Source organism: Hemiscyllium ocellatum, chromosome 26, assembly GCF_020745735.1.
Source record: "Hemiscyllium ocellatum isolate sHemOce1 chromosome 26, sHemOce1.pat.X.cur, whole genome shotgun sequence".
NCBI lineage: Eukaryota > Metazoa > Chordata > Chondrichthyes > Orectolobiformes > Hemiscylliidae > Hemiscyllium > Hemiscyllium ocellatum.
Genome location: NC_083426.1, coordinates 2,662,608 through 2,685,161, shown reverse-complemented (window position 1 = coordinate 2,685,161; position 22,554 = coordinate 2,662,608). Strand labels below are relative to the sequence as shown.

Here is a 22,554-nt window from a genome sequence, read left to right as displayed (position 1 = left end):
GATAGCTCAATCACAACGGGACTGGGGCAGATCCAACACACTGACACAAATACCATCCACAATTTCACACTGATGCAAACATTGCACTAGCTTTAATTTTTAAAACACTTCGAGAACAAACTACGGTAAAACAAGTGGTTATTGACACGAGCTACAGAGAGAAGATGGGAGTGGGTAGATAGTACGAGTGGGGACAGGTCTGTCACTGTATAACACTGGGGTACAGTACTGGTGGGGACAGGTCTGTCACTGTATAACACTGGGGTACAGTACTGGAGGGGACACGTCTGTCACTGTATAACACTGGGGTACAGTACTGGAGGGGACACGCCTGTCACTGTATAACACTAGGGTACAGTACTGGAGGGGACATGTCTGTCACTGTGTAACACTGGGATACAGTACTGGTGGGGACAGGTCTGTCACTGTATAACACTGGGATACAGTACTGGAGGGGACACGTCTGTCACTGTATAACACTGGGGTACAGTAATGGAGGGGACACGTCTGTCACTGTATAACACTGGGGTACAGTACAGATGGGGACAGGTCTGTCACTGTATAACACTGGGGTACAGTACTGTTGGGGACAGGTCTGTCACTGTATAACACTGGGGTACAGTACTGGTGGGGACAGGTCTGTCACTGTATAACACTGGGGTACAGTACAGATGGGGACAGGTCTGTCACTGTATAACACTGGGGTACAGTACAGATGGGGACAGGTCTGTCTCTGTATAACACTGGGGTACAGTACTGGTGGGGACAGGTCTGTCACTGTATAACACTGGGGTACAGTACTGGTGGGGACAGGTCTGTCACTATATAACACTGGGGTACAGTCATGGTGGGGACAGGTCTGTCACTGTATAACACTGGGGTACAGTACTGGTGGGGACAGGTCTGTCACTATATAACATTGGGGTACAGTACTGGTGGTGACAGGTCTGTCACTGTATAACACTGGGGTACAGTACTGGTGGGGACAGGTCTGTCACTATATAACATTGGGCTACAGTAATGGTGGGGACAGGTCTGTCACTGTATAACACTGGGGTACAGTACTGGTGGGGACAGGTCTGTCACTGTATAACACTGGGGTACAGTACTGGTGGGGACAGGTCTGTCACTATATAACATTGGGGTACAGTCATGGTGGGGACAGGTCTGTCACTGTATAACACTGGGGTACAGTACTGGTGGGGACAGGTCTGTCACTATATAACACTGGGGTACAGTACTGGTGGGGACAGGTCTGTCACTATATAACATTGGGGTACAGTCATGGTGGGGACAGGTCTGTCACTGTATAACACTGGGGTACAGTACTGGTGAGGACAGGTCTGTCACTGTATAACACTGGGGTACAGTACTGGTGGGGACAGGTCTGTCGCTGTATAACACTGGGGTACAGTACTGGTGGGGATAGGTCTATCGCTGTATAACACTGGGGTACAGTACTGGAGGGGACAGGTCTGTCACTGTATAACACTGGGGTACAGTACTGGAGGGGACAGGGATGTCACTGTATAACACTGGGGTACAGTACAGATGGGGACAGGTCTGTCACTGTATAACACTGGGGTACAGTACTGGTGGGGACAGGTCTGTCACTGTATAACACTGGGGTACAGTACTGGAGGGGACACGTCTGTCACTGCTATAACACTGGGGTACAGTACTGGAGGGGACAGGGATGTCACTGTATAACACTGGGGTACAGTACAGATGGGGACAGGTCTGTCACTGTATAACACTGGGGTACAGTACTGGTGGGGACAGGTCTGTCACTGTATAACACTGGGGTACAGTACTGGAGGGGACAGGGATGTCACTGTATAACACTGGCGTACAGTACTGGAGGGGACAGGTCTGTCTCTGTATAACACTGGGGTACAGTACAGATGGGGACAGGTCTGTCACTGTATAACACTGGGGTACAGTACTGGTGGGGACAAGTCTGTCAGTGTATAACACTGGGGTACAGTACTGGTGGGGACAGGTCTGTCACTGTATAACACTGGGGTACAGTACTGGTGGGAGAATGGCCTGTCACGTAAAGAAGAAAAAAGATCGACAATATTGATTGGAAACATCATGCCAACACATTGCTGACTGACTGTGCTGGATAACCGATCAGAGCCTGGTGTTTTAAAGAGTTACACTCACCCCATCCCCCATGTGTGCCTGGAAATCAAATTTTGGTGGCAGACAGAACACGGTGTGGTACAACTCCATGAGCCGCTGCTTGTCATTGGTTGCATCCAGATTGTCAATTGCATTTTCAATGATCTCCAGCCCTTCGTGCTTCGACTGCTCGACGTTAATCTCTGCCGACAGAAAGGTCCTCATTGCTCGGTTCAGACTGGCATGGTAGCCCAGGTCACAGCACTGAAAGCAACAGCAGGGATTAGAATGTGTTCACACCGAAAAACCAACACTCTTTCACACACTGCCTCTTTCAAACTGTGAAGTATAACCAAGCTCTGACTCTCACATCAAAACTGCTCTCCACCCCCCCCACCCCTTCTTTGCTTCTTTCAATTTTCCAATTGGTTCCTAACCCCAGCCCCATCACCCACTACACCTTCACAAACAATCCCCCAATCACCTCTGACCTCCTGGAGTGATTCTTCCCTTCTCACTCTCCTCTCCTACAGGAGATGTGGGGTTATTGACCATCCCTAATTGCCCTGGAACTGAATGGCTTCCAATGCTATTTCAGAGGCGAGGTAAGAGTCAGCCACATTGCTGAGGGTCTGCACTCACACATAGGCTTGGTCACAGAATCCCTGTCAAGTGTTACAGCACAGAATGAGGCCATTCAGCCCACGCTGTCTGCATCAACTTCCATGTGAGCTTAGATGATGTTTCCCCAGCTGGTGAATCCAGCAGCTGGGGACATAAGTTCAGGAAAAGGGATTGATAATTTCAGACTGAGATAAGGAGGAATTTCTTCACCCACCAGGTCAAGGACAGCAGATTTCCTTCCCCAAGGGACACCAATGGGTTTTCACAACAATTGGTAGCGATTTCAGAGATGCCATTGCAACTCATGTCCCCAAAAAACCAGAGAGTGTCTCTGTATCAATAAAGCCACCTCTGACAACACATGGTGTTCATCTGCACACACTCACTGTTCGCCAATTCTGAATTTCAAGACATTATAATGAAAGAGTGGAATCTTATTGGAAGTCACAAAAGGGCAGTGGCAGCATGGAACCTGCAGAGAGACCTGATAGCCGTTTGCTTTTTACCCCAAGGAGGGTAGACAGCAGTGACTCAGGATCAATGCAGCTTATGGTACGTGTTAACGCCCTCAATAGGGCCTGATTTTGAAGCTTACAGATGATGAAATCCACGGACGTGTACCAAATGTGCTGAGAAGTAGCAAACGTCAAGGGAATGTAGACCAAGTGGTGAAGTGGGCAGAACTAGGCAGATGCAACCTAACAGAGTTGTGTGATATGGTTGATAGAATATGGAAATGTAAATATAAATTAATGCAACTTTCCAAAGCGTTGAGCAGGAACAGGGAAACTCTGGGCGTGTGTGTGTGTGCGCAAGACCATCAATAAAACCCTTACTGGCATAAAATTCACTAAAGAGGAGGAAAACAACAACAAACTGCCATTCCTAGATGTCACAGTAGAGGGAACAGCCAATGGGGAACGTCAAACCAATGTCTACAGGAAAACAACACATACAGACCAAATATTGAACTACAGAAAGAATCATCCCAACACCCACAAGCGAAGCTGCCTTAGAACATTATTTCAATGAGCCACCATACACTGCAATGCAAAGGAACCACACAGAGCAGAGGAAAATCACCTACACAGTGTATTTAAAAAAAAAAGGGTACCCAATGGGCACAATCCACCGATTTCTCAGCAACAAACCCAACAAGAGGACAAAACACGTCCAGAAACCCTAACCACTCTCCCCTACATCAAAAACAACTCGGAAATGACTGCCAGGTTACTCAGAGCCTTTGGCATCATTGTAGCCCACAAACCCACCAACACACTAAAACAACAGCTAATGAACTTGAAAGACCCGATACAGACAACAAGCAAAACTAATGTCATTTACAAAATACCGCGCAAGAACTGCACCAAACACTACATTGGACAAACAGGCAGAAAACTAGCCAGGATACATGAACATCAATAAGGCACAAAAAGACATGACCCACTCTCACTAGTATCCTTACACACAGATAAGGAAGAACACCACTTCGACTGGGACAACACACCCATCCTAGGACAGAGACACGCACAAGAATTCTGAGAAGCATGGGATTCCAACTGGAACTAAACAAACACATTGACTTGGATCCCATTTACCACCCCCTGAGAAAAAGAACAGGAAATGACATCAGCACCGGAAATGGCATCATCACAGGAAATGTGGTCACCAACCAAGGAAACCATAACACAGAAATAAAAAGCGGGCCATCCCACCAGTGCTTCACCAGAGGCTCACTGACAATGTGACCTAGTATGGTGACAAAACGTCTGAATACAAATTTTACAGCTCAGCGAGCAAACTTACATCCAGAACCTCAACCTGAGCTACAACTCTTCACAAAACTCACTAGATTCACTTGTTACTTGAGAAAAAAAATTGCATAAATGCTTTAATGAGAAGACAGAGAGAGAGAGCACTGTGGGGAAACAACAGGGGAGTGGGATGAAGGGGACTAGCAGGACAGGCTGAATGGCCATTTCCTGGAGTGTACCTCTGATTGCCCTCCGAGGAGGAGGTGACTAATTTGATGAGAGTACACCAGCGGCTCAGGTAGGGAATCTCAGGCCCTGCTTTCCCACACAAAGAACTTTCAAACTGTGACACAATTCAACATCTGGGTCTTTCAGAAAGTAGGGACAGGAGGCAGCCATTAGATCTTGGCTGATTTTAATTCTAATTCCCTCTAACCATCTTTGTAACCGAATCCTTAAGCCCGTTAATCAAAGGAAATCCACTCAACCTCAGTGCTGAGGTTTGTAGTTAACACCAGCAAGAAGAATGAAGAACAATGCAGCACAGGAACAGGCCCTTCGGCCCTCCAGTTCCTGTGCTGGGGGGGGGGGGGGGGGAGAGTTCCCTGGTGGAGACAGAGGGGGAGAGAGAGAGAGAGAGAGAGAGAGAGAGAGGGGGGTGGGGGGGAGAGTTCCCTGGTGGAGACAGAGGGAGGGGGAGAGAGAGAGAGAGAGAGAGGGGGGGGGGGGGGGGGGAGAGTTCCCTGGTGGGGGGGGGTTAGAGTTCCCTGGTGGAGACAGAGGGAGGGGGAGAGAGAGAGAGAGGGGGGGGGGGGGGGGGGGGGGAGAGTTCTCTGGTGGGGACAGAGGGGAGGTGGTGGGGGGGGAGAGAGTTCCAGGTTGACAATTCTCTCCAGGTGAGGAAGCGCTTCCCGATATCACCCTCAATTTGACAGTCCTGCACCTTATTTAGGACTCCACCCAGTTTCTCTGTACCTGCCCTATAAATCCTCCTAAACACTCTGATCAGATCATGGCTCCTGAGGGAGTACCAGCCTGTTCCATGGAACCTGTTTCCATAACGATACACACGTAGTCCCTTTGAAGCTGAGAGCTGACAGACTGAGGAGAGAAAACATGCTCACGTCCAGGAGGTCGCTCAGGTCGTGGATGTAATACTTGAAGACGGAGCTGTTAGTGGCCTCCAGTGCCAGAATATACTCATTTCTTGCCTTGATCGCCTTGAGCTTGTTCTCCGTGTATTTTGCCTGACGCTGGGAAGAAGCAGCAACAAAGCAGATTAGATTAGATTACTTACAGTGTGGAAACAGGCCCTTCGGCCCAACAAGTCCACACCGACCCGCCGAAGTGCAACCCACCCATACCCCTACATTTACCCCTTACCTAACACTACGGGCAATTTAGCATGGCCAATTCACCTGACCCGCACATCTTTGGACTGTGGGAGGAAACCGGAGCACCCGGAGGAAATACACGGGGAGAATGTGCAAACTCCACACAGACAGTCGCCTGAGGCGGGAATTGAACCCGGGTCTCTGGCGCTGTGAGGCAGCAGTGCTAACCACTGTGCCACCGTGCCGCCCATTAGAGTCAGATTTCCTCAGACCCATGGACATGAGAAACTAAATACATTTATAACATCAAAACACCCATGTTTAAGGGTCAAAGATCAGTAACAGGCTCAGGAACAGCAACCAGGGCTTCGAAAGATTGGAACAAATGGAAGTAGATTTAGCCCGTGGTGAGACAGTGATGGCCAACTCTGACGGAGTGTCTGGGTTCGTGCAGGTCTCTCACTGTGGTAAATGGATCTGTACAGAACAGGCAAGGTGTCTGACCCATTGCAGGGTCAGAGTATGGGAGGGGTTTCAGTCACTGAGGAGTCGGACAACATCAGCCATCGTTCCAATCCCCACCCCACTCCAGCAGTCACTGAGTAGGAAGTGAAGAGACCTTGGAGTGCAGGTTCATAGCTCCTTGAAAGTGGAGTCACAGGTAGATAGGATAGTGAAGAAGGTGTTTGGTATGTTTTCCTTTATTGGTCAGAGTATTGAGTACATGTTGCAGCTGTACAGGACGTTGGTTAGGCCGCTGTTGGAATATTTTTGTGCAATTCTGGTCTCCTTCCTATTGGAAAGATGTTGTAAAACTTGATAGGGTTCAGAGAAGATTTACAAAGATATTGCTAGGGTTGGAGGATTTGAGATATAGGGAGAGGCTGAACAGGCTGGGGCTGTTTTCCCTGGAGTGTCGGAGGCTAAGGGGTGACCTTATAGAAGTTGATAAAATTATGAGGGGCATAGATAGGATAAATAGACAAAGTCTTTTCCTTGGGGTCAGGGAGTCCAGAACTAGAGGGCATAGGGTCAGGGTGAGAGGGAAAAGATATAAAAGAGACCTAAGGGCCACCTTTTCCACGCAGAGGGTGGTATGTGTATGGAATGAGCTGCCAGAGGAAGAGGTGGAAGCTGGTACAATTGCAACATTTAAGAGGCATCTGGATGGGTATATGAATAGGAAGGGGTTAGAGGGATATGGGCCGGGTGCTGGCAGGTGGGACTAGATTGGGTTGGGATATCTGGTCGGCATGGATGGGTTGAACCGAAGGGTCTGTTTCCGTGCTGTACATCTCTATGACTCTCTCACTGGTGCCGGGGTCAGGGATTCAGATTTTTGTATCATTGGGATCTCTTTCGGCACAGAAGTGACCTGCATAATAGAGGCAAGTTGCACCTGAACAGAAAAGGGACCAATATTCTGGCGGGAGATTAGCAAGTGCAACTTAGTGGGGTGGGCTTTATACTAGTCTGGCGGGGTGGGTGGGACCAGAGCAGGAGTGAGAACATTGAGGCTGGTTCAGAAGTTAAAGAGAACACGTTAAATAGACAGGGCAAGCAAATACATGGCAGAGAACAAGGGAAAATTGAGGAATTAAACAGCATTTATTTCACTGCAAGAGGCCTGACAGGTAAAGCAGATGAACTCAAGGCATGGATGGGAACGTGGTACTGGGACATCACAGGTGGTACAGAAACACAGCTGAGGGAGGGACAGGACTGGCAGCTTCATGTTCCTGGGTACAGCAGCTAGAGGAAGGATAGAAGGAGAGGCAAGAGAGGAGGAGGAGGAGTTGCATTTCTGATTAGGGAGAACATCATGGCAGTTCTTCGATATTCCTGGGGGATCATCCAGTGAAATGGAACTGAGAAATAAGAAGAGGGTGATCACTTTGAGGAGATTGTACATTAGGTCCCCCCAAGTAATCAGTGGGAAGTTGAGGAGCACATATGGAGGGAGATCACAGCTATCTGAAAGAATAATAGGGCTGAAATACTGGGGGATTTTAACTTTCCAAACATAGTCTTATGGACTTGGATGGGGAGAGATTTGTTAAGTGTGTTCAAGAATATTTTCTTATCAATATTAGGATGGCCCTACTAGAGAAGGAGCAAAACTCAACCTTCTGTTGGGAAATAAGGCAGGGCAAGTGACTGAGTTAGCCGGGGAGCATTTTGGGATCAGTGACCATAATGTTATTAGTTTTAAAAGTGTTCTGTCTTGTATAAAGTTAAAGTTCTAAATTGGAGCAAAGCTAATTTTGATGGTATTAGGCAGGAGCATTCAAAAGCTAATTGGGGTAAGCTGTTCGCAGATAAAGGGTTTACTGGCAAGTGGGAGGCTTTCAGAAGCGAGGTCACCAGAGTTCAGAGATAGTGCATTTCTGTTCGAGTGAAAGGCAAGTCTGGTAGGAGTAGGAAACACCAGATCACTACAGATATTGAGGCTCTGGTCAAGAAAAAGGAGCTGGGAGCAAGTGAATCCCTGGAGGAGTGGGAGGATACTTAAGAGGGAAATCAGGAGAGCAAAAAGGGGACATGAGTAATCTTTGGCAGATAAGGTTAAGGAGAATCCACAGGGATTCCAGAAGTACATTAAGGGCAAAATAGTAACTAGGGACAGAATAGGGCCCCTTAAAGATCAATAAGGCAGTCTACGTGTGGAACCACAGGATTGGGTGAGATCTGAAACAAATATTTCATGAAAATATTTACTGTGGAGAAAGACATGGAAGCCATGGAATGTGGAGAAATAAGGATAGTAATGTCTGGTAAAGAGTCCATATTACAGAAATGGATATCTTAAAGGTAGATAAATCCCTAGGACATGATCAAGTATATTGCAGCATATTGGGGGAAGCTAGGGAAGAAATTGTCAGGCCCCGGAAGAGATACCTGTATCATTGATAACCAGGGGCGTGGTGCCAGAGGACTGGAGGGTGCCTAATATGGTGCTGAAAATGTGTTGCTGGTTAAAGCACAGCAGGTCAGGCAGCATCCAAGGAACAGGAAATTCGACGTTTTGGGCCTGAAACGTCGAATTTCCTGTTCCTTGGATGCTGCCTGACCTGCTGTGCTTTAACCAGCAACACATTTTCAGCTCTGATCTCCAGCATCTGCAGACCTCACTTTTTACTGGCTAATATGGTGCCATTGTTTAAGAAAGGCAGTAAGGAAAAGCCAGGGAACTAAATACCGGTGAGTCTGATGTCAGTGGTAGGTAAGTTATTGGAGGGGATTTTGATGGAGAGGGTTTACATGCATTTAGAGAGGGATAGTCAGCATGGCTTTGTGAAAGGGAAATCCTGACTCACAAACTTGACTGAGTTTTCTTTGAGAATGTGACCAAAAGGATAGATGAAGGCAGAGAGGTAAGTGTTGTCTACAGAAACTTTAGCAAGGCCTTTGATAAGGTTCCACGTGGTGGACTGATTAGTCAGGTTAGACCACATAGGATGCAGGGAGAGCTAGTCAATTAGATACTAAATTGGCTTGACGGTAGCTGACAAAGGGCAGTTGTTTTTCAGACTGGAGCCCTGTGACCAGTAGTATTCTGCAAGGATCGCTGCTGGATCCTCTGTTGTTTGTCATTTATATAAACTATTTGGATGAGAATTTAGGAGGCATGGTTGGTAAGTTTGTGGATGATACCAAAATGGGTGGACAGTGAAGAAAGTTATCTAAGTGTACAACAGGATCTTGATCAGATGGGCCAATGGGCCAAGGCATGGCAGATGGAGTTTAATTCAGATAAATTCGAGATGTTGCATTTTGGTAAGATCCAACATGCATTTGCTGTAGGGTGGATGTTATTAAACTGGAAAGGGTGCAGAAAACATTTACAAGGATGTTACTGGGACTGGAGGGTTTGAGTTCTAAGGAGAGGCTAGACAGCAGGGACCTTTTCTCCCTGGGGGTGATCTTATAAACCCTTATGTAAGGTAAATAGTCAAGGTCTCTTCCCTAGAGGGCATAGGTTTAAGGTGAGAGGGGAAAGATTTAAACAGCATCCGAGAGGCAGCTTTCTCACACGAAGGGTGTTGCGTGGATGGAATGAGCTTCCAGGGGCAGTGAACATAATTACAACATCTAAATGATCATTGGACAGGTACATGGATCGGAAAAATTTCGAGGGATCTGGGCAGAACGCAGGCAAATGGGACTAGTTCAATTTAGGAAACTTGGGCAGCATGGATGGGTGGGGCCGAAGGGCTTGTTTCCATGCTGCATGACTCTATGGCTGGATGGTCTATTCACACTCACTGTTTGACCTCTATCAGGATTTTAGCAGCCACTGAGATGTTACTGAGATAACGGAGGAGAGCAGGGAGGCAGGGAGAGAAAGAGGTGGAGAAGATGCTAAAATGCCAAACCTTCTCCTTCATTTTCTCAATCTTTCGGACGGAGCTCCGCCTCTGGTGCTTCTCTTCGAATCGGACATTTGCTGCTGGGTCCGGGGAGCGGCCGAGCATCCGATCGTCCTGCTTCACTGAGCGGCCGATCTGCTTCTCTTCCTGTTTCTCAGCCTCCTTCAGCTTACCCTCCGCACTGATACAGTCAGCATTGTACATGTGGTAGGTCTTCATCACCTGGCAAGCAGTAACACTCAGTCAGAACCCTGTCCCCATTACGGTGCAGTTCACCATCAACACATAGGAAAGTTTACAAAGAAAACTCTGTACAACTGGCTCCAAATGCCTAGTGGTATTATCATTGGACTGTTACTACAGAGACCCAGGTGATGTTCTGGGGACCCGGGTTCAAATCCCACCCTGGCAAATGGTGGAATATGAATTCAATAAATATCTGGAATTAGTAATCCAATAATGACCATGAATCTATTGTTGATTGCCGAAAAAACTTATCTGGTTCATAATGCCCTTTAGGGAAGGAAACTGCCATCCCTACCTGGCCTACACATGACTTCAGACCCACAGTGTCGTGGTTGACTCTTAACTGCCCTCTGGGCAATTGAGGATGGACAATAGATGCTGGGCCCAGCCAGTGACACCAATATCCTGTGAATGAATAAAAAAACCTCCAAGACAGAGACAGCATGAGAGTAAAGCTCGCTCCACGTTCAGATTAATGGTGTTATCAGAGTCATTGTGACATCAGGCATATGGGTTACCAAATAAAGTCAGGGATGGGAAATTGCTGTAGAGAAAACATCATTGGATCATTCAGTACATGCAGAGAGCTCAGGGTTTGTGTGGTAAACCAGTTATACAATTTGTTCTCCATCTAAAGACAAAGTTGGGGGATGGGGGAGTGGCCATTCAGGTAAAAAGTGAGGTCTGCAGATGCTGGAGATCAGAGCTGAAAATATGTTGCTGGTTAAAGCACAGCAGGTCAGGCAGCATCCAAGGAACAGGAAATTCTACATTTCGGGCCAGAGCCCTTCATCAGGAGGGCTCTGGCCTGATGAAGGGCTCTGGCCCGAAACGTTGAATTTCCTGTTCCTTGGATGCTGCCTGACCTGCTGTGTTTTAACCAGCAACACATTTTCAGGAGTGGCCCATTCAGCCCACACTCTCTTCCCACAACTCAGTCACATCACCAATGATCCTTTAACCTTCCAGCAAGCTCCATAACCTTTACTTTCTTCACCAACAAAGATCTCTCCATTCCTCTTTGGAAATGTTTAATTGACGCCCACATTCCAATATCTCTGGAGGAGGGAGTGGCAGCTTTCCAGTGTCCTCTGGGTGAGGAACAGATACCTTCAGCTCTGAAAGGCTTGGCTTCGATTCAAAGGATCTGCCCGTTGTCCGGGGCTCGCAGTCGCCAGTGTGGGATTACACCGGCATCACATGGGGTACTCAACATACCGAGAGAGTCTGCGATGGGAATTCTGTCTCGGAAGAACATCTGCTCACTAAAGCAACTCATTTGGATGAAACATTCAAAAAAAACTACACATGACAAATCCCACTATTGCAAAATGTTGCTGTTTAGACAAGTGCTGACAACTATGTTAATATGTACTTTTGGCACCTTTCCAGGGAGATTCTCTTCCACAATTTGGTGCCTGGTGCCTGGTGCCAGGGGAGTGCAGCTGTATTTTCTGCTGACAAGCTTTTCTGCAGCTTCTCGACCATACGGGGGAGGGAGGGGAGAGTGGGGGCAGGGTCCAGGGTCCCTTGCTGGGGGAAGAGAGGAGGACCCAGGTCCCCAGGCTGGGGAAGAGAGGAGGCTGCAGGCTGGGGAAGAGAGGAGGACCCAGGGTCCCTGGCTCAGTGTAGGGGGCCAAGACCCCTGGGTCTTGGGGCAGAGGATGGCCAGGCAGGCTCTGGGGCCTGTAGTTGAGGGGGAAGAGGGGGTTAAGCTGGGGTGTGCCCCAGAGCCTGTTACTGGGCAGGAGACTGGAATCTGTTCCCCGCTGGGGACACGAGGAGATGTTCCGAACCAGTCTCATCTATGGACTAGTCACAGCCAGTCAGTGTTCCTCAGGCCTGTCACCATGTCCAGTGATAAACTGTGATTAAACGTATTCATGGAGGATTCATGATTCTCCAGCCTGCAGGCCGGCCGACACTGATGATGCTCTGCCTTCCTACACCAATCAGAATGCGAGAGGACTCATGGCCCTGTTGGATGACATTTGATTGTCACCCAAACTGCTTTGCTGCCATGCCCCCAACACCATTTCCAATACCTTTTAAATATCTGAGAAAGAGAAATGTTCGGTGAAAACAACATAAAAACCAAATCCTGTTAACTTCCTGGTGATTTTACTCCTGGGTTGTACACTCCTGGGTTACACACCTATATCCTAAAGATTGATCTTCAATTCCTGGAGACTCGAGGCTAATCCTCAAGAGTTGGCAACCCCCTACAGCAGTTCTTCAAAAGAACGGTGCATGGACAGCAGATTATTTAATATTCATTCCCACATTGTTGGCGCCCTGGCTAGGACAGCCTTTATCGCCCCCTCACTGATTGTCCACAGGGCGGTTAGGAATCAAACACACTGCTGTGGGTCTGGAGTAACATGCAGACCAGACCAGGGAAGGGTGGCACTTTCCTTCCCTGAAGGACATTCCTAAACTAGATGGATTTTTAGAACAATGACCCTTAGTTCCAGATTCTAATTTATTGAAATCAAATTCCACCATCTGCTATAACAGGATTCTAACCTGGCTCCCCCAAACATTACTTGGGTCTCTGAACAGTCTGCCAATAATACCATAAGGCCATCACCTCACCCTAACACAAACTAATGCTGCAATTAACAAAAGCTGATGTTCTACAAGTATCATCAGTGTCATTCTGTGACAGGCAAATATCAATTTCTACTTCCTATCAGAGGGTATATCTACTGTTGGTGGTCAAATCCCCACCCCTTCCCCACAGTATGGAGCAGCAAGGTGGCTCAATGGTTAGCACTGCTTCACCACAGCACCAGGGACCCAGGTTCAATTCCACATTCTCCCTGTGTCTGTGTGGCTTTCCTCTGGGTGCACTGGTCTCCTCCTACCGTCCATAGATGTGTAGATTAGGGTGAATGGGTTGTGGGAAATGCAGGGTTAGAAGGATTGAGTAGGAGGTTGGATCTGGGTGGGATGCTCTTCGGAGGGTCGGTGTAAACTCAATGGGCTGAATGGCCTGCTTCCACACCGTTGGATTCTGATTTTATGAAATAGCATTGTCAAATGATGCAGTTCCCAACAGAAGAGGCAAGGCAGTCAGTTTGAAGGACATTTGAAGTTCTTAGGGATAGCAGTTGTGTGTATCAAGTCCTCTTAAACTTTGCAACAAACCATTTTGAGTGAGCTGGTGACCTGTTTCAACTCATCACTAAAAAATCAGTTCACATAAATAGACTAATGACTGCACTGTAATAGGTCACAGTCAGGAACTCAGTTCTTGCTCTGCAATAAATATATTGCAACTCCAGGGAATTAAACTCCTAGGAACGGAGCAGTTTTAGAGAGATTAAACTCAGAGTCTCTGTCATTGTGAGTAAAAGGACATGAAGAATTGCATTTATGAGAAATTACATTGAGTCAAATTTTAAATTAAATCTCTGCAGAGAGAAACCAAAACAATTTAGGAGATTGGGTAACTGTGTCTCGGTGGAATATGTCTTTAATTAGATTGTTAATAGTCTAGAAAACTAGATCAGGTTAATTTCCATTTTCAAGAGGTCACCATCTAGACTGCATTAATCTGATGTAATGACCATGTAAACGGAAAAGTTAAGTTAAACTACAATCGCTGGTCACCAAATAGCCAATTACTGATAGTTTTCTCTCTCAGAGTTTGGTGCTCACTAACACTTTTGCACCAGTTCAGTTCCACCGATCTCCAAACACCCACTGGGGCCTCACCAGAGGATATTCGCCAATGCACATACCGCTGCCCAGTTAAACTGACAGCTGCCACAACGAAAGCCTGATACTATTATCTTCTTGAAAGATACAGGCACACTCTCCAGCAGTGAGGTAGTAGACAGCAATCAAGGTAGGGGTCAGCCTGAGGTTACAGAGTCTCCTTTAACAATAAGAACATGATCCTAAAAATGTAGGCTGTGGGAATCCAACCCAGTGTTCTTGTGTTGGGCCCCAAGCCTTGGTGACAGATCAGCAACGCATCGACCCCCACGCTAGCTGGAGACTAGCATTTCCCACTCTGCACCTCCCTAATCCAGAGGTTCAAAACCGTGAGAATCCTTCCTTCCCTCCACCATCTGTACCACCCTGAAAGCGACAGGTTTGTAAGCTCCCAGTTTGACCGTGCCCCATGACTGTTCCTGATCCATGTGCTGTATTTACAAAGGCCACTAGCACCAGCCACTGACTGGGAATGTTGCAGAAAAGCAACAGACGAACCGCAAAGTTGTGCAACTTTTTGCACATTTTTAAACCTCGTACCCCTCTGGGAACCGACCGGGAAAATTGCCTTGGTCAGGCTGAAGGATTCATGCAGCCACTCAAAAGCTAAAGTTCCAGCATTCCCAGTATCAGGCTATTCTCTCAGCAAGAACCCAGGGTCAACTCTTGTTGAGATGGTGACACCCTATGTTGCCAGTAAGGTGACCAGCTGCCCACACAGGGTGACCAATTGGGAGCATCATAAGGATAGAGGCTCATTTGTAGCTGGTGTTGAACTGAGACCCTTCAAATCTCTTTGACTGGCCAATGAGAGGTCTCAGCTACTGCTGGCCCAGGATGGTTGACAATGGGTCCTTCTACCTTGAACTTAATTCTGGGGAGGGTGAGAAGCAGGCAGGCTGTGGGCCCTCACCAACCCGCCCTTCCTGCCTCCAATCTCATCGCCTCTGGGAGATAGATGGTCATTGGTACAGAAACAATGTGCAGGGTCACTGGGAGAAAGCCACAAAGTTACAATGCATGTTCGGAGGGCTGGGTCAATCAGGCTGGGCTGAATCACATCCATCTGCATGGCTACAATTCAGTGATTCTGTAATGGTTTCACCAGATTAAGGGGATTAGATTAGATTACTTACAGTGTGGAAACAGGCCCTTCGGCCCAACAAGTCCACACCGACCCACCGAAGTGCAACCCACCCAAACCCACCCATTTACCCCTTACCTAACACTACGGGCAATTTAGCATGGCCAATTCACCTGACCTGCACATCTTTGGACTGTGGGAGGAAACCAGAGCAAACGCACACAGACACGGGGAGAGTGTGCAAACTCCCCACAGTCAGTCGCCTGAATCGGGATGAGATCGGGTGCATCGAAATGTAATATTTCCAGTGAGATAGAGTACACAGTCTAAACTGTAGAGCCAGACATTTCAGATTAACACTTTACACAGTGTGACAAAAAGTTGGAATCTTCTTCCAGAAGCAGCAGTTGATGTCAGATCAATGACGAACATTATTATGGTGCGATTCTGCAATCTAAAGATAGTAAAAGATCTGGGTCAGAACTCGGTATACCGAGTTCAGTCACAGGTCAGCTAAGTGTAAGAGGGTACTGCAGACGCTAGAGATTAGTGTTGGGAATGTTGTGCTGGAAAAGCACAGCAGGTCAGGCAGCATCCGAGGAGCAGGAGAATCGGCGTTTCACGCAAAAGTCCTTCATCAGGAATGAGGCTGTGAGCCGAGGGGGTGGTGAGATAAATGGTGAGGGAGGGGGGAGGGAATGAGGAAACTGGTGAAGTTCACATCGATGCCATGGGGTTGGAGGTTCCCGAGGTGGAAGTTCAGGCAGGTCAATTGAGATTTAACTGAGTGGTGAAGCACGTGAGAGGGGCTGAATGGCCTCTTCCTGGTCCTACATTCCAGTCGGTAATTCCGGGAGGGAGGAAGATTTGAAGTAGAAGGTGTGCAGTTTGTTGCTGCAGGATTTGGAGCTGGGCTGACTGAGAGTGGTGGGGGAAGGCAGGGGATTGGTTTGTAAAGAGACAGCCCTATCCTGAAGGTACAGGGACCAGGGCAGGCTCTGCTTCTGGAGCTCGTGCTGTGAGTGAGCCAGTTACAGGATTCAGATATTCAGACGCTCAGAGAGTCAGGGGTCTACACTTCCTGCAGCAGTGTGACAGTGACCCCCCCTCCCCCTCCCCTCAACAAGACTGTACCCACCTTCACACTTTCCAACTCACAAAACATGGAGCTGCTTCAGAGCTGGGGCAATGAAAGAGGAACTGAAGATAACCCTGGGCCAAACACCAGAAAAACAAGAAATGTTTTCATCTGCAACAATGCGACTGGCTGTGGCCAAGAGACCGCTTTCCTTTTTGTTAAGAGAGGGCGGCAGGAATTTTCCAGTCACTTCTGTTCCTGAGAGGCGTCCATAAAAAAACAATTAAAATATCACAAACAAGGTGGAACCGCACTCAAAATAGCCCAGCACAGGACACCCTGACCATGAGCTCAAACACTTCAAAACAGAATTGTGACCTCAGCAGATATTTAGTTCTCGTTTTAGATGAGCTGGAATGAGACCAAGCCCCAAGAGTAGTCTAGCCATTAGTTTACACAATTACACAAATCCCCAGAGAAATCTGGCTGCCTTACTGCAGAGCCACGACAATGGAGGCTAACGTGAGACCGCTCATGGAAGCCAGTGCCAGATGTTTGATGAGGAACCAATAAAGGTTTCAAACTCTGAAGTAATCACCATCGTGATGTGTCCATGAGCCATCCAAATAGAGACAAGAGGAACTTGTTTGAAGTTTTTAAAGAAGGAGTGAACTAATAGAAGCAAAGTTACTGACAACGGGGCTCCGTGCACACAGCCCAGATCCAATTGTTCGACAGCATGAGAGTATGATTCTGAGGTTGATGACCAGCCATGATCTTGAACAGCAGAGCAAGCTTAAAGGACAGAGTGGTTCCTCTGTTCCTATATTCTATGACAGATCTCTGATCTACCAAACCCCCTGCTTTCACTGCCCATTTACATCCTTCCCTGTTATAGACTCGATCCATACAATTAATCTCCTGAACGAAAACTCCACAGAAATATTTTCTGGCTCCCAAAGTTAATTCAGCAAAACTTTAGAATATTTATCCTGCCTTCCTGCTTCACTATTCACCAACTAACCTACGTCATGCCCAATCAACTCATCCTTGCCGAATCAAACTAGAGAAACAACTGAGATCCAAACAGCTACCGATCCCAATCCAGACCCAGAAAAGTGGCTCGGTTATTTGGTGAAGTCCCAATGGTCTATGTTACGTCAGGAAACGCTGATGTAATATTTTGTTTTGACCAATCACAGGCAACAATGGCTGAGTGACAACCACAGCATCAACAGACATTGAACTCACAGGATCACAAGACCACTATCGTGCTTCTGATCACTTCTAGGACAGAGTCAGACAGCACGGAAACAGACCCTTCGGCCCACCATGTCTATGCTGACCAACAAACACCAAGCTACACTAATCCCATTTACCTGCACTTGGTCCACAGCCTACTGTGCCCTGGCAATTCAAGTGCTCATCGAGATGCTCCTTAAATACAGTGAGAGTATCAACCTCCTACACCCTCTCAGGCAGCATCTTCCATATTTCCAACACCATCTTGTTTAAAATATCCTTTCGCATATCTCCTACCAACCACTTTCTACTCAACCTAACCATATCCCCTCTGGTCTTAGACATGTCTGTCATGGGAGACAAACGTTCTCACAATCTACCCTGTCTCTGCCTCTCATATTTTTTATCCCTCAATCAGATTCCCCTGAGCCTTCTCTGCTCCAGGGAAAACAACCCCAGCCTATCCAACCTCTCCTCACAACTGGTACTTTCCACCCCAGGGCATCATCCTGGTGAATCCCCTGTGCACCAGTACAATCACATCCTTCCGATAATGTGGCGACCAGAACTGCACACGGTATTCCAACTAATGTTTAATGAAGCTGTAACGACTCCTATTTTCTACACACTGGCTAATGAAGACAAGTATCCCATATTGACTGAATGACTGTTAAAGGTTAGGGGAAAGGAATAGAGAGTGAAGAGAAGTGTGGTGTCACAGAACCACAGAGATGTACAGCATGGAAACAGACCCTTCGGTCCAACTTGTCCATGCCGACCCGATATAAACAACCTCATTTAGTCCAATTTTCCAGCACTTGGCCCATATCCCTTTAAACGCTTCCTATTCATATACCCATCCAGATGCCTTTTAAATGTTGCAACTGTACCAGACTCCACCACATCTTCTGGCAGCTCATTCTATACATGCATCACCCTCTGTGTGAAAAAGTTGCCCCGTACGTCTCTTTTAAGTTCATTAGCATTGAATTTGGATTGTTTCCACAAGAAGGGTAGGCATAAAAGGGTGAGCTGATGGAGCTGTTTGAAATCGTCACAGAATGGGACAGAATGAACAGAAACAATCGGTTGCAGTGACTGAGGGTCTGGATCACAGGGGTGTAACTCTGGAATTAAATCAACAAACATGTGAGAAGCATAGTTATGATTCTAACAATGTCGTGTCAACATCAAAACATTGATTAGACAGACTTAGAAGAATAAATGAAGGAGACACAAGGGACTGGGAGAACATCACCTGGGAAGAATAAATATCATGGTGTAATGGTGGAGGGAATGGTCTGCCTGTGTTGTTGCGTCCCTCTCCCACAATAATCCACAGGAGAGGGTGACATGACCAATAGGCAGCCATGTCTGGAGTTATCAGACCGTTATTACTCTGACGGAGACAACTGGATCGTCTCTCTAGCTGCTTTCGTGACTAAATCTGGCGTCATCTTTCCACAGCCACCATTAATTACAGGACCATACAACCTCAAAGTCATTGCCTCAAGGATGATGTAGAGTTGCTGAGCGACTTATTTCCTGCTGCCTTTCAGCTGCTGCTGAACACCTCATTAAAAGAGTGAAGCCTTGACATTATAACCTCTTCATTCAAACTTCAAACACATCCTGCCTGCTTCTTTTCCAAATGACTCAGGCACTGCACATCACAGAGGCATTGGGAGGCTCCTACTCGCTGCCCTCCATTCGGATCAATTGTAGGAACCAAGCGGCTTTTTTTCAGGTGGGCAATGCATAAAGAGACTTCCTCCATCCAGCCTCTTCCTACAAACCACGACCTGATGAAGGCCAAATCAGAAACTAATGACCAGTCTCTAAATCATTGCCTAAGGTGGGGATCTCAAAATGACCCTCTTTCCCGTGAGGTGCTGTGCCTCATTTCTGTTGGAATGAAAATTTCTCCACGGTTGGAGGATCTTCAGTCCCTGTTTTGCAAAAGATTTGTTCATGGGATGAGAACACCAGTGGCCAGGCCAGTGTTTACTGACCATCCCAATTGGCCAGAGGACAGGCGAGAGTCAGCCACATTGCTTTTGAGAGCATACGTGAAGAAACAGAAAAGTGGAATCCAAAGGTCCCTACATGTACGTGAGAGAAAGGTTCACTAAGACGCATGCAGGCTCTCTACAGACTGAACTGGAAGAAATAATAACAGGGAACAAGGAAACAGCAGTAAATACACAAGGTCTTTTCCCTGGGTGGGAGAGTCCAGAACTAGAGGGCATAGGTTTAGGGTGAGAGGGGAAAGATATAAAAGAGACCTACGGGGCAACATTTTCACTCAGAGGGTGGTACTTGTATGGAATGAACTGCCAGAGGAAGTGGTGGTGGTTAGTACAATTGCAATATTTAAAAGGCATCTGGATGGGTATCTGAATAGGAAGGATTTGGAGGGGTATGGGACAATTATGGCAAATGGGACATTAGGTTGGGATATCCGGTTGGCATGGATGAGTTGGACCGAAGGGCCTGTTTCCATGCCGTACATCTGTATGACTCTATGTCTCTAAATGGTTCTGTCTGGTGAAGTAAGGCAACTGCTTTTCTTTTTTTATTTGTATTTTCTTCCCAAGTTCTGTACTTAGGAACTTGTAGCTAAGATGGTGCTATCAGAGGTAACATTGTTAAACCGTTCACTGTACTCCTGTGCTTCTGTATTTGAGTACATGTGACAATATTCTATTCTAACATCAGCGATTGGGAAAATGCTGGAGTCTACGACAGAGGGTGTGACAAGGTATTTCAAGGGTATCTCCAGGATTATTCAAATGGGAAATATGATAGGAAAAGAACGTTTGACCATCCCACTGCAGTTTTCTTGAATAGATGAGGGAAAACCAGTGCATGTGGTATATTTGGGTTTTCAGAAAGGCCCATGTAAGAGGTTGGTCTGCAAAATCAAAGCATATGGGGTTGGAGATAATATACTGACACGGATTGAAAATTACTTTGCTGACAGCAAACAGAGAAAGGAATAAATGAGTCCTTTCCAGAGTGGAAGGTAGTACGAGGTGTGGCATCACAGGGAATAGTGCCTGGGTTCCAGCCTTTCAGAATGGGAATTGTGTGACATATTTCCAAATTTGCTGATGCCACTAAACTAGGTAGGAGCGTGCAGTGTGAGTTGTGTGTGTGTGTGTTTGGAGGGGGGGGTGTGTGTGTGTAAAGAGGTTTCAGGGTGATTTTGACAAGTTGAGTGAATGGCCAAATACAGGACAGTTGCAATATAACGTGGATAAATGTGAAGTTGTCCACTCACTAGGAAAACGTAAAGGTGGGGTATTATTTAAACAGCAGCAGGTTGGAAAAGGTTGATGTATAAAGGGATGTGGGTGTTCTTGTACACTGGCTACTGAAAGTAAGCAGCAAGCAGTTAGCAAGGCCCAGGACATGTTCCCTTTCATTGGAAGACGGCTTGAATACAACTGTAACTGCTGGAATACCATGCTCCCCCCCGCCACACTCAGCTCTGCGAGGGTCAGTGTTTCAAATTCCAAATGGTAATGAAAGGTCAGACTGGAACGTATATTTGAATTGCTGCTCTCAGATTGTTTTATAAATAAATTCCAATCTATCTCCCAGTAAGAGGTTTCTCAATAACTCTGAAATGCCCCTGTGTGATTATATCCCATTTACACTCAAGTGACTGAAACCCACCCATTCCATCATCAACTAATGTCCATCAGAGTGGTGCTGGAAAAGCACAGCCGGTCAGGCAGCATCCGAGGAGCAGGAGAATCGATGTTTCAGGCATAAGCCCTTCATCACCATGATGCCTGAAACATCAATACTTCTGCTCCTCAGATGCTGCCTGACCGGCTGTGATTTTCCAGCACCACACACATTGACTCTGATCTCCATCATCTGCAGGCCTCCCTTTCTCCTCCACCTAACACCCATCAATATGCATCTCCCAGGAAGAGCCATTCACCTAAAACACTATCAAGCTGGGGTCAATTGAAAGTTTCAAAACTGAAATGGAAAGATTTCTGTTGAATTAAATGTATTAACGTCTACAGGGTTGAGACAAGTAACTTTCTCAAAAGGCAACGAGGGACAGGCAATAAATGCTGACCCAGCCAGCAACGTCTATGCCCCTTGAGGGAATAAACTAAATATAAGCTGGAGTGAAGATTCGGATGACTGAAAAACTCATGAACCAGTATGACCTTCTCCTGGTTCTGTGTGCTCCAATGAGACCATCTCGTGATGAGCAAACTCAGTCCAACACAGAGGGTTTGCTAGGGCACTGAGCGTTATTGGGTGATTATGTTATAAAAGGAATGCGACAGTGAAGGTGGCAAGAGATAAATTGAACTCACCGTGTATAACTCATTCAAAACTTTCATCAGATCTTCATGGAGCTGTCCACCGATCTCCTTACTCTGTAACCAGGAAAAAAAACGGTGTTAGAGCAAGGTCTCAGCCGTTGATTCTCTCTGTCCTGTCGTATAGGTCAGTGTGAAGGTGGGGAATGTGGAACCGCTGTTGTCAGTAACTAGGTGGCACAGGAAGCAAACCCTGGTTGTTTTGGTCAGACTGCCTCCTGTGGTGCCTGGATATGATATTATTTCACAGTCACAGGCTGCACAGGCTTCTACATCCTGAAAAGTTCAGAAATTCCCAAACTGATTTCCAGGGATTCAGTCTCCCCAGAAACTGGGGAGGTCTGGAATGAGCTCAGGTCAGGTCAACAAGATAAAACTCACCTCCCACACACTACCCAAAGCTTCTATCTCTTTGGGAAATCTCAGCCATTCAAATGAGTCACACACATAGCTCAGCAACTGTCAACTGCATTCCTGTCTATTGGTCACAGGGTGGTCATTTCACACAATTCTAAAATGTTCCAGCATAACTCTGGGTCCAACTGAGAAGCAAGGCTGACTCTATTCTTAAATATGGGGAGTGTAAGGTAGGGAATGACTTATTCACACAGTGACTGTTC

At 46.9% G+C, this 22,554-nt stretch overlaps 1 protein-coding gene across 3 annotated transcripts in view; it reads right to left on the bottom strand.

Moving 5' to 3' along the window:
* srgap2 (SLIT-ROBO Rho GTPase activating protein 2) overlaps positions 1-22,554 on the bottom strand; it is a 230,400-nt gene that overhangs the window by 62,451 nt on the left and 145,395 nt on the right. For all 3 annotated transcript variants that reach the window (XM_060845267.1, XM_060845268.1, XM_060845269.1), the window contains 4 exons: positions 21,929-21,991; positions 10,216-10,431; positions 5,630-5,758; positions 2,170-2,391 (listed from right to left, as the gene is read on the bottom strand). In XM_060845267.1, the coding sequence (XP_060701250.1) occupies positions 2,170-2,391; positions 5,630-5,758; positions 10,216-10,431; positions 21,929-21,991 (630 nt within the window). The remainder of the gene's footprint in view (positions 1-2,169; positions 2,392-5,629; positions 5,759-10,215; positions 10,432-21,928; positions 21,992-22,554) is intronic.